General features: G+C 38.4%; 2 protein-coding genes across 7 annotated transcripts in view; one reads left to right on the forward strand and one right to left on the reverse strand.

Moving 5' to 3' along the window:
• Cttnbp2nl (CTTNBP2 N-terminal like) overlaps positions 1-12,737 on the forward strand; it is a 40,973-nt gene extending 28,236 nt beyond the window's left edge. Inside the window, exons 4-6 of the mRNA XM_026394111.2 lie at positions 4,226-4,456; positions 7,331-7,438; positions 8,500-12,737. Of these exons, the coding sequence (XP_026249896.1) occupies positions 4,226-4,456; positions 7,331-7,438; positions 8,500-9,981 (1,821 nt within the window). The 3' untranslated portion in view covers positions 9,982-12,737. The remainder of the gene's footprint in view (positions 1-4,225; positions 4,457-7,330; positions 7,439-8,499) is intronic.
• The window catches only part of St7l (suppression of tumorigenicity 7 like), a 224,905-nt gene that overhangs the window by 57,766 nt on the left and 153,418 nt on the right, over positions 1-13,721 (reverse strand). Inside the window, exon 15 of one of the 6 annotated variants that reach the window (XM_026394114.2) lies at positions 4,529-4,585. The exons of the other annotated variants lie outside the window; for them this stretch is intronic. Coding sequence (XP_026249899.2) covers positions 4,544-4,585 — 42 coding nt within the window. The 3' untranslated portion in view covers positions 4,529-4,543. Of the gene's footprint in view, positions 1-4,528; positions 4,586-13,721 lie in introns of those variants that run through there. 6 annotated transcript variants of the gene reach the window in all.

A 13,721-nucleotide genomic window follows, 5' to 3' on the forward strand; every position in this document is an offset into this window, starting at 1 on the left:
TTAAATTATTAAAACTCAGCTTTGACGGTTTTTAAAGTATAGGTCTTTAAATTTTAATCTGATAAATAAATAATAGTGGTGGCATATCTAGTCATTTGCCTTGTGATGGCCAGCTTCTAAGATAACCCCCAAGGATACTCCTGAAATCATACCCTGGCATAGTCCCCTCCCATACATACCAACAGAATACATCCGAAGTGATAGTATATTACTTCTAAGATTGGGTTATAAAGTCACTGAGATAGTCATCTTGGTTGCTTGTATGCTTGTGCTCTCTCCCTCTGTCTCTTGGGTTACTTGCTCTGTAGGAAGCTCACATTTGCAAGGAACAAAGTCCTATGCCAAGTGAGTAAGCTTAGAAATGGATCTACCAGCCCCAATCATGGCTTCAGATGACTGCAGCCTCATGAGACCCTGAGCCTAAACCACTTAGCCTAAGCCCTTCCATATTCCTTACCCTCAGAAACCAGATGAGATTAAAATGTTTTTTAAGCTGCTGAATTTTAGGGTAATTATTTATGCAGTAATAGATAACCACTATAGACCACCATTAAGGCTCTTTTTATTCTTCAAATTTTAACATCTGTTTTTTGTTGTTATTTGTAATGTTAAGCCTGTAATCCTGTAAGTCACCTGATCAAATCATTGAATTAGTTAAAAATACCATATTCCATCTCCCATTTTGTAGGTATTTGACATAATAAGTACAGACCGAATTCATCATTCCTTTATTTGGCCCCATATTAGAATGTACTTAAATGAACTGCTTGACGAGGAGCCTTTTCAAAATTATTCCACAGATCCTTTTCATTTATAGTGAAGCCATTTATTTTGTATAACTTGTAATTACTGTACTAGTGACTATGGAATTACTATGAAGTACTTCAAGAGAAAACAGACAGCCTAACAACTGTTCTCAGGCTGAGCCCTCACTAAAGGAGCTTCTTGTGTATTACTTGTGACTTTGATGCTTATTAATTATACAGGATAATCACAGTGTAGGTTTTTAAAAGTCATATTTTTAGGATTAGTTAACCATATACTCAAACCTGAGAGACGGCTTCTCAGCAGATCCAGTGTCAAGGTCATGAGTTGCAGTCCCAGCTCCTGCCTCTCCCATCCCATTTCTTTTCTGTTTCCTTTTTTACCCTACTAAACCAATTTCACTATCAAGAATTCTCCTTTTATTAATACTCTATAGAAATGGTTGTCATGAGTAAGAAAAGAGGTATTTCACTGCTTAGAGTGACTTTTTCTCCTGTTTCCTTTGTCAAAGCATTTTGCTAAATATGGATTTGCCTTTAATAAGTACAAATAGATATCTTCATTGAATCCTAGGATATTAGTCTCATGTTTTTATACCTGAATTTAAAGAAACATATTCTTGGTAAAAGAAAAACAGTCATGAGTCCCGTGTTGTTATTGGATATCATTGCTTTTAAAAATATAACTTGTGTTAAGTTTTACTTTTACTGTGATATAAATTAATAATAAAATGGCTGGCTTGGGAATCATTTATTTTTGTGGTTGTTATTGCTGTTGTTTTTGGTACTGGGGATTGAACCACTGAGCCACATCCCCAGCCCTTTTTGTTTATTTTGAGATCGGGTCTCAATAATGTGCTGAGGCTGACCCAGAACTTGCCATCCTTCTGCCTCAGCCTTCCAAGTTGCTAGGATTATAGGCATGCACAACCATGCCCAGCTAGAAATTGGTCCTTTTTTTTTCTTCCATCCTAAAGAGATTATTTTAAAATTTTACTGAGAATTTTTTTAATTTGGATCTGAAAAAAAAATAGAATCCCCCCCCCCAATGAAATAAGTTTAGAAAAATAGTTATTAGTAACTTAAAGAAACAGGGGCTAGGGGCATAGCTCAGTGGTAGAGCCCTTGCCTAGCATGAGCAAAACCCCTGGGGTCATTCACCAGCACTGAAAAAAAAAAAAAAAAAAGGAAATGGATTTCTCTGTATTTCTAGTGTACAAATACCATCCAAATATTCCAGTAATGTAACTTAAGATGGTTATAGTCAGACCAGAAATAAAGCCCAGGGCTTCTGACTCTGCTTTGAACATTTGCCATCTGATAGGAACAAATTTGTGTTCCTATAAGACTAAGTGATTCCTGAGACTTTAACTTGCACAGTCAACAAAAAAGAAGATGTCACATTTTCAGCACTGAAACTATACTTCTGTGTTAAGGAAATCCTGGGTTTGCTTTATTTTCTTGAGGGTTCTTTTTTTTTAATAAAAGCTCAATCTTTTTTTTTTTAAATTATCATCTTTACCAGAAAACAACCAATAGCCTCACTTATTTTTGGATTTTCTTTAATGTTTCAGAATCCATTTTTGCATACAGTGTTCAGTGTGTCTAAATTCTTTTTTTCATTTTAATTTGTTGTATATGACAACAAAATGCATTACAATTCATATTACACATATAGAGCACTGTATTGTGCTCTATGTCATATCTCTGGTTGTACACAAAGTAGAGTCACATCCTTCTTGTCTTCATACATGTACTTAGGATAATGATGACTATCGCATTCCACCATCTTTCATACCCCTATGCCCCCTCCCTTCCCCAAAAACAATGTGGTATATATACACAATGGAATATTACTCAGCATTAAAAGAGAATAAAATCATGGCATTTGCAGGTAAATGGTTGGAGCTGGAGAATATAATGCTAAGTGAAATTAGCCAATCCTAAAAAATCAAATGCCGAATAATCTCTCTGATTTAAGGATGCTGATTGATACATGCTACCAGGGGAGGGGGAAGGGGAGGATTAATTGAGGGTTGTTTTAAATAAAAGCATAGCCATTGAATTTTGAATATCTCCCCTTTTTTAATGGGCTCCTATTTGTGGACTGCTCTACTAAGAAACCATAACAACTGATGAATTTTTTTTTTTTTTTTAAGGATTCTTTTCTCCTGTTTGGTACCAGGAATTGAGCCCAGGGGTGCTTAACCACTGATCCACATCCCCGGCACGTTTTATTTTTTGTTTTGTTACAGGATCTTGCTAAGTTGCTAAATTGTTCAGACTGTCTTTGAACTTGGAATCCTCCTGCTTTAGCCTCCCAAGTTACTGAGATTATAGGCATGCACCACCACACCTGGCAAAATAGTTTTTCAAAATGGATAAATGACAGTGGGTTTTCATAATTAGACTTAATGTAAAAGTTTGTCATTTAGTACTTTGTTGTGTAATAATCACTGATGTCACTCTTTTGGTCTGTGTATGCTATATGGTGCTCCTATGAAGTAGTACTGCAAGCTCTTTCTAGAAGAGATAAGAAAAAAGAGAAGCCTAAGAATATCTTTCCAGCCATCTCCTGATCCTTAGACACCTGGTGTGGCACCCAGGCCCAAATCCTTGAACCAGATTCTAGGTACCACCCTTCATCTCCTTTTTATCTTCTCTTTCATCCCCAAATTCACCAAGCCCTGAAGGGGACAGAAGGGAAGATGGAAGATAGCATCTGAACAGAAACTAAAAGAGGGGGTTGGATTTGGCAGCAGGTAGAAGGATTTTGTCTGCGCCTCTTGGTGTGAGTGCCTGGCACCCATCAACAGCGAAGTGAAGTTCCATGTGTACAAATCACAAGTAGTTCTAGATTATAGTGTGATCATACTTATTTTTAGCATCCTTTACATATCTACTGGTACCTTGTTGAATTACTAACTATGTAAATTCATAAAATTATCATGCTTAATACTTTAGAAATGCACATGGCATAACAGAAAGAAAAGATAGACCTGTTGGTAATAGATGTGGACGTAAGCAGAGACAAAAAGCCTGGTGGTGAAGGACACAGACTTTGAAGCCAGGCAGCCTTGGTCAAGACCCAGTTCTGACAGCTGGATGAGTAACCTGGAACAGTTATTTAGTCTCTCTGTAATAGTTTTCCCATTATGCAAAGTGGAGATGGTTAGCATTATCTTATAGGGTTGTAAATATTAAGTCGACATAACTATAAATGCTTAGAACAACGTCTAATACATAATTAGCTCTATATGAGTATTTGTGCTTGTTAATATTATATCACATCACTTTTCTGATGCTATTTCTTTTATATTTGGATGGCTCAATCTGATTTGCAACCAGCAGGTTACATTTACACTAACACTACCACTTTTAATGTATAACTACTAGATAGCAGATTCCCCTCCTCAATAGAATTAAAATGCAAAATACTTATTTATTTTTCTCTTTCCCAGGCCCAACACAGAGATACTTTCATTGAAGAACGCTATGGAAAATATAATATCAGTGATCCTTTGATGGCTCTACAGAGAGATTTTGAAACACTGAAGGAGAAAAATGATAGTGATAAGCAGCCAGTGTGCACAAACCCACTCTCTATTCTTAAGGTGGTGATGAAGCAGTGCAAGAACATGCAGGAACGCATGCTGTCCCAGCTGGCTGCTGCCGAGAGCAGGCACCGAAAGGTAGGTTCAGTCTGGTAGATGTATGCTGCACAAATCCTTGTGAAGACTATAAACCATACCTGATATCATCTTGTCAGCTGCCAGTTTTCACAACAGTTCAGTGGTTGTGGGTAGACAAAAGTTCCTTAGCTTATGTAGGAGCCAGGAGATAGAAAAGAAAACAGAGGTTATTCCAAGTGGTAAATTTAGGGAATGTGCCAGGCACATTATTTAAGGTAACATTCCTTCTTGGTATGTCACTCCAGAAGATTTGGTATGTTTTTTCAGCCAAATTTTGGCAACAAACTGGAGTTTAATCAAGCTTGTAGCCGAGCAGAATATTCTGTATTTGCTTACTTAAGTGATAAATACAAAGAGTAACAGATATTGGGCTGGGGCTGGGGCTGGGGCTCAGCGGTAGAGCGCTTGCCTAGCATGTGCGAGGCTTTGGGTTCAATCCTCAGCACCACATAAAAATAAATAAAATAAAGGTATTGTTTCCAACTACAAAAAAAAATTAATATTTTTTTAAAAGATTAACAGGTATTTAGGGAATGCTGTATCTCAGAGGGAGAATTTACCTCACTATAAACACATAAGCCGATAGACTATTTTCATTTATTTCTAGTTTTGAGTTTCATTGCATCTTATTGCTCATGAAAATATAAACAGTCCACAGGGTTGTTTACCTTAATGTTCTTTTACACTGTTAAGACTCAGAGAGGTGTGTTTGTGTGTCCATATCTGATAGTTTCTACATTAGGAAGGTGTAACCTGTGCTTTCCTCTATCTCATCTTATTGGAATGCTGGTGCTTGTGAATTTATTCCCCAGCTTGTCATTTACTCTTCAGATTTTACTTGTAAAAGATGCTTGGCTAGAATCTGGATTTTTTTCAGCTATCAGATTTATACTTGTGGGTATTGGTCCATTTTGTAGGAAACATTTTAATTGGAAAAATTAGGTTAGCAGCTATAAAATTGGATAGATTTGAGTTTACTTTTATGATTTACCTCCATTCAAGCCACCTGCTTAAATCATGTCTGATGACTTGCTTTCAATTCTGGGTCTTGCCTGTGATCTTTTCTTTCTCTTCATAAATCTCATAAATCTAATAAATGAAAGGCTCTTAACTATGGAGGGGCCTTACATGTTCCCCAGGCCCCCAGAAAATATGCAGAATGTCAAAAGTTTATGCATTTTTGTAGGAAATATATTTTCCCATAACTTTAATCAAATTCTCAGAGTTGCCCAAAACCAAAAAGTTTAACTTTTGCTCTAGAATGAAGTAATCTGAAAACATTTATGCCCAACTTAAAAAGGTTTTGGGTTGGAGTAAGTTGCCTAAATTGGAGGGGTGGGCTTTACTTAAAATCTTTTAAGAAAATCTTCACCACATTTTTGATTGGTTGGCAGGCTTTATTTCCTCTTCATACATGAAGTGATTAAGTTGTGCTAAAGGAGCTAGGTAGATGTCATGCCCATGGAAGATGCAATGTTGGGATAATTTGCAGCTCTAGATAACAAGATAGAAGAAATTTGAAATAATTCAAATTTCCACCAGCATGGTGGCACACATCTATAATCCCAGCTACTGGGGAGACTGAGGCAGGAGGATCGAAAGTTAAGGCTAACCCTATCTCAAAATGAAGAAAAAGTGCTGGGATATGGCTTAATGGTAGAGCACACTTAGATTCAGTCCCTAATATGGAGATGGAGGATCTTATCAAAGTCTATCTCTTTGGGATTTTAGTTTTTTCATTCAATTTCTGCAATTTTGGAGAGCTCTCAGAAGGGAAAGGAGACGTCTTACCACATTTGGCAAAAAATCTGCCTTTGTATTAAATTTAATAATCTGACGTAATCCCAGCAGTTAGGGAGGCTGAGGCAGGAGGATCGAGAGTTCAAAGTCAGCCTCAGCAAAAAATACAATAGGCCTGGGGATGAGTGCCCCTGAATTCAGTCCCCAGTACCAAAAAAAAAAAAAAAAATTTTTTTTTGATGCTTTTAACCAGAAGGAAGTACTCCAGAATATTTTCATTTTTAAAAAGAGTTTCATATCTCAAAATATTTTCTCTCTTCCTTCATAAAAAAAAAAATTATGAGAAGAAATGGCCAGTGGGATGACAGTGCTCTGCCATGAAGATCTGGGCCAAGGCACGTCCAAGGCATTGAGCAGATGTTACTGAATAATCCATTTCCATTCAGTATAATGTGCACTTATCAGCAGGATCACGCAGAAAATGTCCCTTTAAATTTGTCCCTTTAAATGGGTTTCATCCTTTGGCACGAGGATAAATAGAATATGAGGAGGCAAGTTAATTAAAAGACTTAAGAAATCTCCACTTGTGATCCCAGTAACCCAAGTCTTTTTACATGCAGGACGAAGTCAAGAAAATCTTTTCACCTTTTATCTACCTATATAAAAATGTGTTGTTAATGATGCGTGACACAATTTGGATGTTGCCTCTTTAAAATGTTCAGTTTCAGGCTTCCTTTTTGGTCCTTCATTCATTTGAGGATTCAGAGGAGAACTTCAGGTAGAGCTTTCTGTGGTGCTGTCTCGCACTGGCCCCTGACCACACCTGCCTGAAACTTCTCAGACTTTCTGTGAACTCTCAGAAACCCTCTGGACTCCTATAGCTTATTATTTGCTCTCTTGTGTTTATATACCATTCTGTATCTACTTCAGGTAAAGTAAATATCTTGTTCTGTAGCACATAGTTGACATGTCTCACACCACTAGACAGTGTGCTCCTTGATGGCCCTGGCTGGATTTTATTTATTTATGTATTTATTTAACCTCTGGAATTATCTCCAGTGTTTAGTTAGGCACTTAGTATTATAAGTGTGAATCCTTGATATTTGGAAATGAATTTTTTTAAAATTGTTAAAGGTAATCCTAGACCTAGAAGAAGAAAGGCAGAGGCATGCACAGGACACTGCTGAAGGAGATGATGTCACCTACATGCTGGAAAAGGAGAGAGAGCGGCTGACTCAGCAGGTAATTAAGATGGAGGGGATCACAGCAGCCTACAATAGCATTCCTCATGGGTTATCCTGAAGGATATAAGTTGGTGTTGCTCAAAAACAGGACTTTGTGGTCAAGTCAGGAAACTACTGGATTATACATAATTAAACAAGTTTCTAACTTTTAATTTGTTAGAACATTTAGGATGCAGAATTACACTGTGTTTCAAGAACAGTATAGAGTAGTATTCCATATTTAGTAAATCTATACTTTTATAAAATCCTTTTATTTATTTAATTAATTATTTTTTAATTTATTTTTATAGTACTGGGGATTGAACCCAGAAGCACTCTACTACTGAGTCAAAATCCCAGCCCTTTTTATTTTGAGACAGGGTCTCACTATGTTGCCTAGGCTGGCCTTTTCTCTTTATTATTATTATTTTTAAATTTTTTTTTAGTTGTTGATAGACCTTTATTTTATTTATTTATATGTGGTGCTGAGAATCGAACCCAGTGCCTCACACATGCCAGGCAAATGCACTACTGCTGAGCCACAGCCCCAGCCCTAGCCCTCTTTTTTAATTCTCATCATGTTTGACTGAATTGGTTTTTCTACCCATTAATGAGTTTTAGAGTTTGAAAAATACTCACTGAAAAGATTCCTCCAACCATTTCCTCTCATTCACTCTGTGCAGTAAATAAAGTTGGGAAGACAAAACAGACTACATTTCTATGAAAAGTATGATTCAAATGCAGTCATTTATGTTGGTTCATTTTTAAAACCAGAGAAAATTACTGTTGAAATTTGAAAGTTGTGTTGTGTATTCACCACAAAATCTGGCTTAATAGTTTTCTGTTTTGTTTTGAGGGGTTCTATGTATTCTACACACCTGAAACATAAGGAATCATTAAATTCTCACTAATGACCCTGAAATAATTAAGAGCTAGAAGTGCCCCCTAAATTATCAAAGATGAAATCACAGTGTGTGCATTCATAGTAACCCTGCACCAGGGAATAGGCAGCCAGGGCACTCTACTTAGAGATACTGTTTTCATACTCTAATCAAGATATGTGGTGGCATTTTTTTCTAGTTGGAATTTGAAAAATCCCAAGTAAAAAAGTTTGAAAAAGAGCAAAAGAAGCTCTCTAGTCAGCTGGAAGAGGAGCGCTCCCGCCACAAGCAACTCTCATCCATGTTGGTGCTTGAGTGCAAGAAAGCCACCAATAAGGCTGCCGAGGAAGGGCAGAAGGCCGGAGAGCTGAGCCTGAAATTGGAGAAAGAGAAGAGCCGGGTGAGTAAACTGGAGGAGGAGTTAGCAGCAGAGAGGAAGCGAGGCTTGCAGACTGAGGCCCAGGTGGAGAAGCAACTGTCTGAGTTTGATATTGAAAGGGAACAACTGAGAGCAAAACTGAACCGAGAAGAGAACCGGACCAAAACTCTGAAAGAAGAGATGGAAAGTTTAAAGAAGATAGTGAAGGACCTAGAGGCTTCCCACCAGCACAGTATCAGTGATGAGCAATTGACGAAACCAGTAACTATGTCCAAAGGCACAGCAACGGAGCCTCCCATGCTAGTGTCTGTATTTTGCCAAACAGAGAGTGTTCAGGCAGAAAGAATCCATGGAAGCATCATAACCAAACCAACAAACGCGGGGCTGCCAGGTCCCACCACTCCTCCTTACTCTTATGCAAAAACCAATGGCCATTGTGACCCAGAGATCCAAACTACCAGGGAGTTGACAGCAGGCAGCAGTGTAGAAAACCAAGTGCCTCCGCGAGAGAAATCTATAGCACTGACCCAAGAGAAACTAGTGGAAAATGGTGGGTGTCCTATAGGAACTGAGACTCCAGCCCCAATGCCCAGTCACCTCCCTTCCAGTGGCAGCTCACTGTCTCCCAGCAGCACTGCCTCCTCCTCTCTAACATCCTCTCCTTGCTCTTCACCAGTACTCACTAAACGGTTATTGGGGTCGTCAGCTAGCAGTCCCGGCTACCAGTCATCCTACCAGGTAGGGATCAACCAGAGGTTCCATGCAGCCCGGCACAAATTTCAGTCCCAAGCAGACCAGGACCAACAAGCCAGTGGTCTACAGAGCCCTCCATCCAGGGATCTATCCCCCACCCTCTTAGATAACTCTGCTGCCAAACAGCTGGCCCGAAACACAGTCACTCAGGTGCTCTCCAGATTCACTAGCCAACAAGGGCCAATCAAGCCCGTCTCTCCCAACAGTTCTCCTTTTGGCACAGACTATCGAAATCTGGCCAACACTGCCAACCCAAGAAGTGACACCAGCCATTCACCTACTCCGGGGAAAGTATCCAGTCCTCTGAGCCCCCTGTCTCCAGGAATCAAGTCCCCTACCATCCCCAGAGCTGAGAGAGGAAACCCTCCACCTATCCCACCCAAAAAACCTGGCCTCACCCCTTCTCCGTCTGCTGCAACTCCACTGACCAAAACGCATTCCCAGGCATCCTCTTTGACCACCACAGAAGACCTTGCCAGCAGCTGCTCTTCCAATGCTGTGGTAGCCAATGGCAAGGACGTTGAGATACTTTTGCCTACCAGCAGCTAGTCCCCAGGAGGGAGTCTCCAAATCTGACATTCCATCAGATTTCGTCCAAGAGGTCAGAATGAGACCATTGAGTCAGATTATGTTATTTATTTTGATAGTAGCTGAAACCATCTGTATAATACATTTAGTGTATTTTACCTTTTTGTATTTTTTTAAGTAGAAACTGAGTAGTTTGGATTTGTATGGCTTACATCTTTGTACTGAAGCTAGAAAGACATTGCAAAAATATTCAAGCTCAGCAATCACCCTAATGTTGTGATCAAGAAAGTTAATTGAGTACCAGGTGGTGATCTGCTGTTTATTTCGGGACCAGAATTACTCAACACTCATTTTGAATTATGCAGAAGTGGTTCATGCAGATTTTTATTCCAGATGAACATGTTTTAAAAGTGCCTGAAATAAGACTGCCATATGAATGTGATTCTGCAGCAAAAACAAAATGGATCATTTAATTGCAGAAAGAGATCCTCTGTGAACTCTGAATGTTAAAAACCAACACTGCGTTTAATCCTCTTTTACTGTTTTTTTTTTTAAATTTTAATACAAGCTTTGTGTTCTGAAAACAAGGCTGCATAAGTAGGATGGGAATCCTTCTAAAGGTGGGTGTGAACTCTCCATAAAGCAAAGCTTTGTAGAGCCCTTGAGAAGCCCTCTTGAGCATTAAAGAGTTGGGGTGCTGATTTTCTTACACTTTTGAAAAATTAAGTCGTTCCCAATTTCCTGCATAAATTCTTCAATAGAATGAAATCACACCTCTATTCAAAAATGTCTTCAAGCATCTACTGTTGTTGTGTAAGGAACTTCTGATTGCTTTTACTTGAATAGGAAATGGTTACTCATTTTGTATAAAAGTTTTGCAACAGAATGAAATCTTTATTCTGTAATCAAAAAGCAATAACTTAAAATTCACTCTCTTTCTAATATTGTAAGTCAGAACTATACAGGATTTACCAAATTGTTTCATTTATTCTCTAAGCTGCCAGCACTTGTCTGTATCTGTGGAACCAAATTACCTTTTACCTAGATGGAAATATACATATATCTGTATAGATACATACCCCTTTACATTTTAACATACACACACTTAAAAACACATAAAAATATTAGTATGATTATATCTTTGGAGTTTGCAATATAGCATAAAGGACAAGTAGAATTGCATATTAAGATTACCTACCAAAGCAATTAAATATGGCTGGGACCCAATCAAAGGAGGAATCTCATCCACAGGGAAGTGGAGAGATTTCAGATGAAGCCTGTCCTCAGCATCATAAAAAGGCACAGCTGAACTAACCCCAGTGTCACAGAACTCAACTGTTCATGTGAATGAGTGAAACTGATCACTCCCTCAAGTGATGTCAAACCGCTTGGTGCTATGGAACATGTAGCAAACTGAAGTGCCCCACTCCCACTTAAAAGGGCCACCCCATTCAGCTCCAGCTGCTTGCTGCTGTGTAAGAATGCTAGACACAGGTTACCAGCTCTTCCAATTTTTTTATGAAATCCAAGTTTTCATGAGAAACTTTCTCATTTTTAAATAACAAGAACTGACTCAAAAGTAGTATAAGTACCACCGGTTAAACAAACGCTTTTGCAACTGGATTTAGCTTGCAAGCTGCTAATTTCCAACCTCTTTCATTCTTGAAACTGCCATGTCCATGATAGTGAAGACAGAAGCCTCAAGACTTGCAACTGTATGGCTAGTATACTCCTGACCAAGTCCACAGAATCTGACTATTCCCGTCTTCCAAACAGGGACTCCACTCTCAGTTCAGACATGGTGGTTATATGATTTTTGTATCCACAGGGAGAAAGAGGCCTTCATGTTCACATACATTCTCTTAGCCAACCTCTCCAGCAGCCCATAATCTGCTATAATTTAATTCTGTTTCTTAATCTGAGTTGAGAGGGGAAAGGCAATTGTGAAAATTAACGTATAAATCACAACAAAGTATACAACTGACTCCACAGCTAATAATTTGATTAAGTCAAATACATTAAAAGAAGAAAATGCTATTGATGCCCCAGAGTATCTATCAAAATGATGAGGGGGTATCTTAAACTTTCCAAAGCTATCATGTTAAACTTTATTCCATTGCATAGCCAAAATGAACAGTGTTGATAAAATAGCTGAGCCTTCTAAATAGGATGGAAGGCTACAGTGCCAGAGTTATTACCTCTCTTGCTTTAAATGGTAATCTTAAAAGTTGCATTGTGCTCTTCCTTTGTTTTGGGATAGATATATATAGAGATGCTATAAGGAAGTTTATTTCTTAGGAAGTGCACTGAATAATGTATTTCTTTTACAGTGTAATATGGGGTTGGGGATATGCAAGAGAAATGTGTATTTTTGCTAGTTGCCTATCTTCTGAGATAAATAAGCACAATCCTGCAATGGATCCAGTAATTCAAGTTAGATATTATAGATTAGTATTTAAGTTTGCCGTAGGTTGTGTGTGTGTGTGCTAAGTAAAAGTTCCACAATTCACAATTTTGGTATTAACCCACGTTGAAAAAGCTGTTACTGGTCAACAGATTGTAATGATGTGCAACATATAAGCATTAACCAATCTTTAACATATTTGTAAAGCCAAATGTACCATGCAGAAGTCTTCATTCATTTTTATAGCAGATTACATTAAAACAAGTTGAATCATACTGTCTGGGGGAAAATAGTCTTGTTTATACAAAGTGAAAAATGTTGCACAATTTGGGCATATTTTTTGAGAAGGGGGGGTGGTGGTGTAGAGGAAGGACTTGATGATGGCTTTGAAAAACCAGATGAAGTCGACAGACCCATCCAGGTTAGACCTCATAATGGGACATTTATTTTCTTTCAAACCATAGAACTAGGGGAAAATATTTTAGTAATCCAGTCTGTAAATTGTTAAAACTATCCTGGGGGCTCTGGGTCTTTAGGAAATGTTAGAAAACTATAGCCTCTATTTCCAGAAAAAATAGATATGCCTGTATACAAAATTTGTTTGATAGCTTCACAGGAACCAAAAACTTGAAGCCATTGTTGAGTTATGTACTCCAGCATAAGAATGCCTGATCTTATCCTGGCTTCTTATTTCCCATATGACTAATGCGTTCCTTGTTTCCTAGTCTAGTGCTACACTGTTTGCAATGCAAGTTAGAGCCAGACAAGAGCACTTGAAAAATCCTTTGATGTACAAAAGATGTTCAAACCCTGTGCATGTTTACATATCTTAAGTTTCCAGCATTTAAGCCAATTAATGATAATTTCAACAAACACTAGCTATATCCGGTTTCCCATGACAGCCTGAATGCTGCCTTGTCAATATATATATGTGAAAGGAAGAAAGAATGTATTAAGAGTGCTTCTGATGTTTAGTCCTTAAAACAGCACTCTTTCACTCTTCCCCCCCCCCCACACACACACACACACTGGGGATTATTGAACCCAAGGGAGTTTTTCCACTAAACTACATCCCCAACCCTTGCTAAGTTGCTGCAACTGGCTTCACAAGTCACTGAGATAATAGGCATGCACCATCACACAGCAAGAACTTCAAATGTCTTGAAATGCTGGCTTCAAAATAGGATGTGGGGGCTAGGGGTGTAGCTTAGTGGTAGAGCACTTGCCAAGCATTTTTTTTTTTTTCCCAAGCATTTGTAAGGCCCTAGGTTCCAGTCCTAGGCACTACAAAAAGAAAAAAAGAACCTGTTTTCATGGTGATTCAGAGGTAGGCAATGAGCATTGTTCCACAGGATTT

The sequence above is a fragment of the Urocitellus parryii genome, chromosome 11, assembly GCF_045843805.1.
Source record: "Urocitellus parryii isolate mUroPar1 chromosome 11, mUroPar1.hap1, whole genome shotgun sequence".
Lineage (NCBI taxonomy): Eukaryota > Metazoa > Chordata > Mammalia > Rodentia > Sciuridae > Urocitellus > Urocitellus parryii.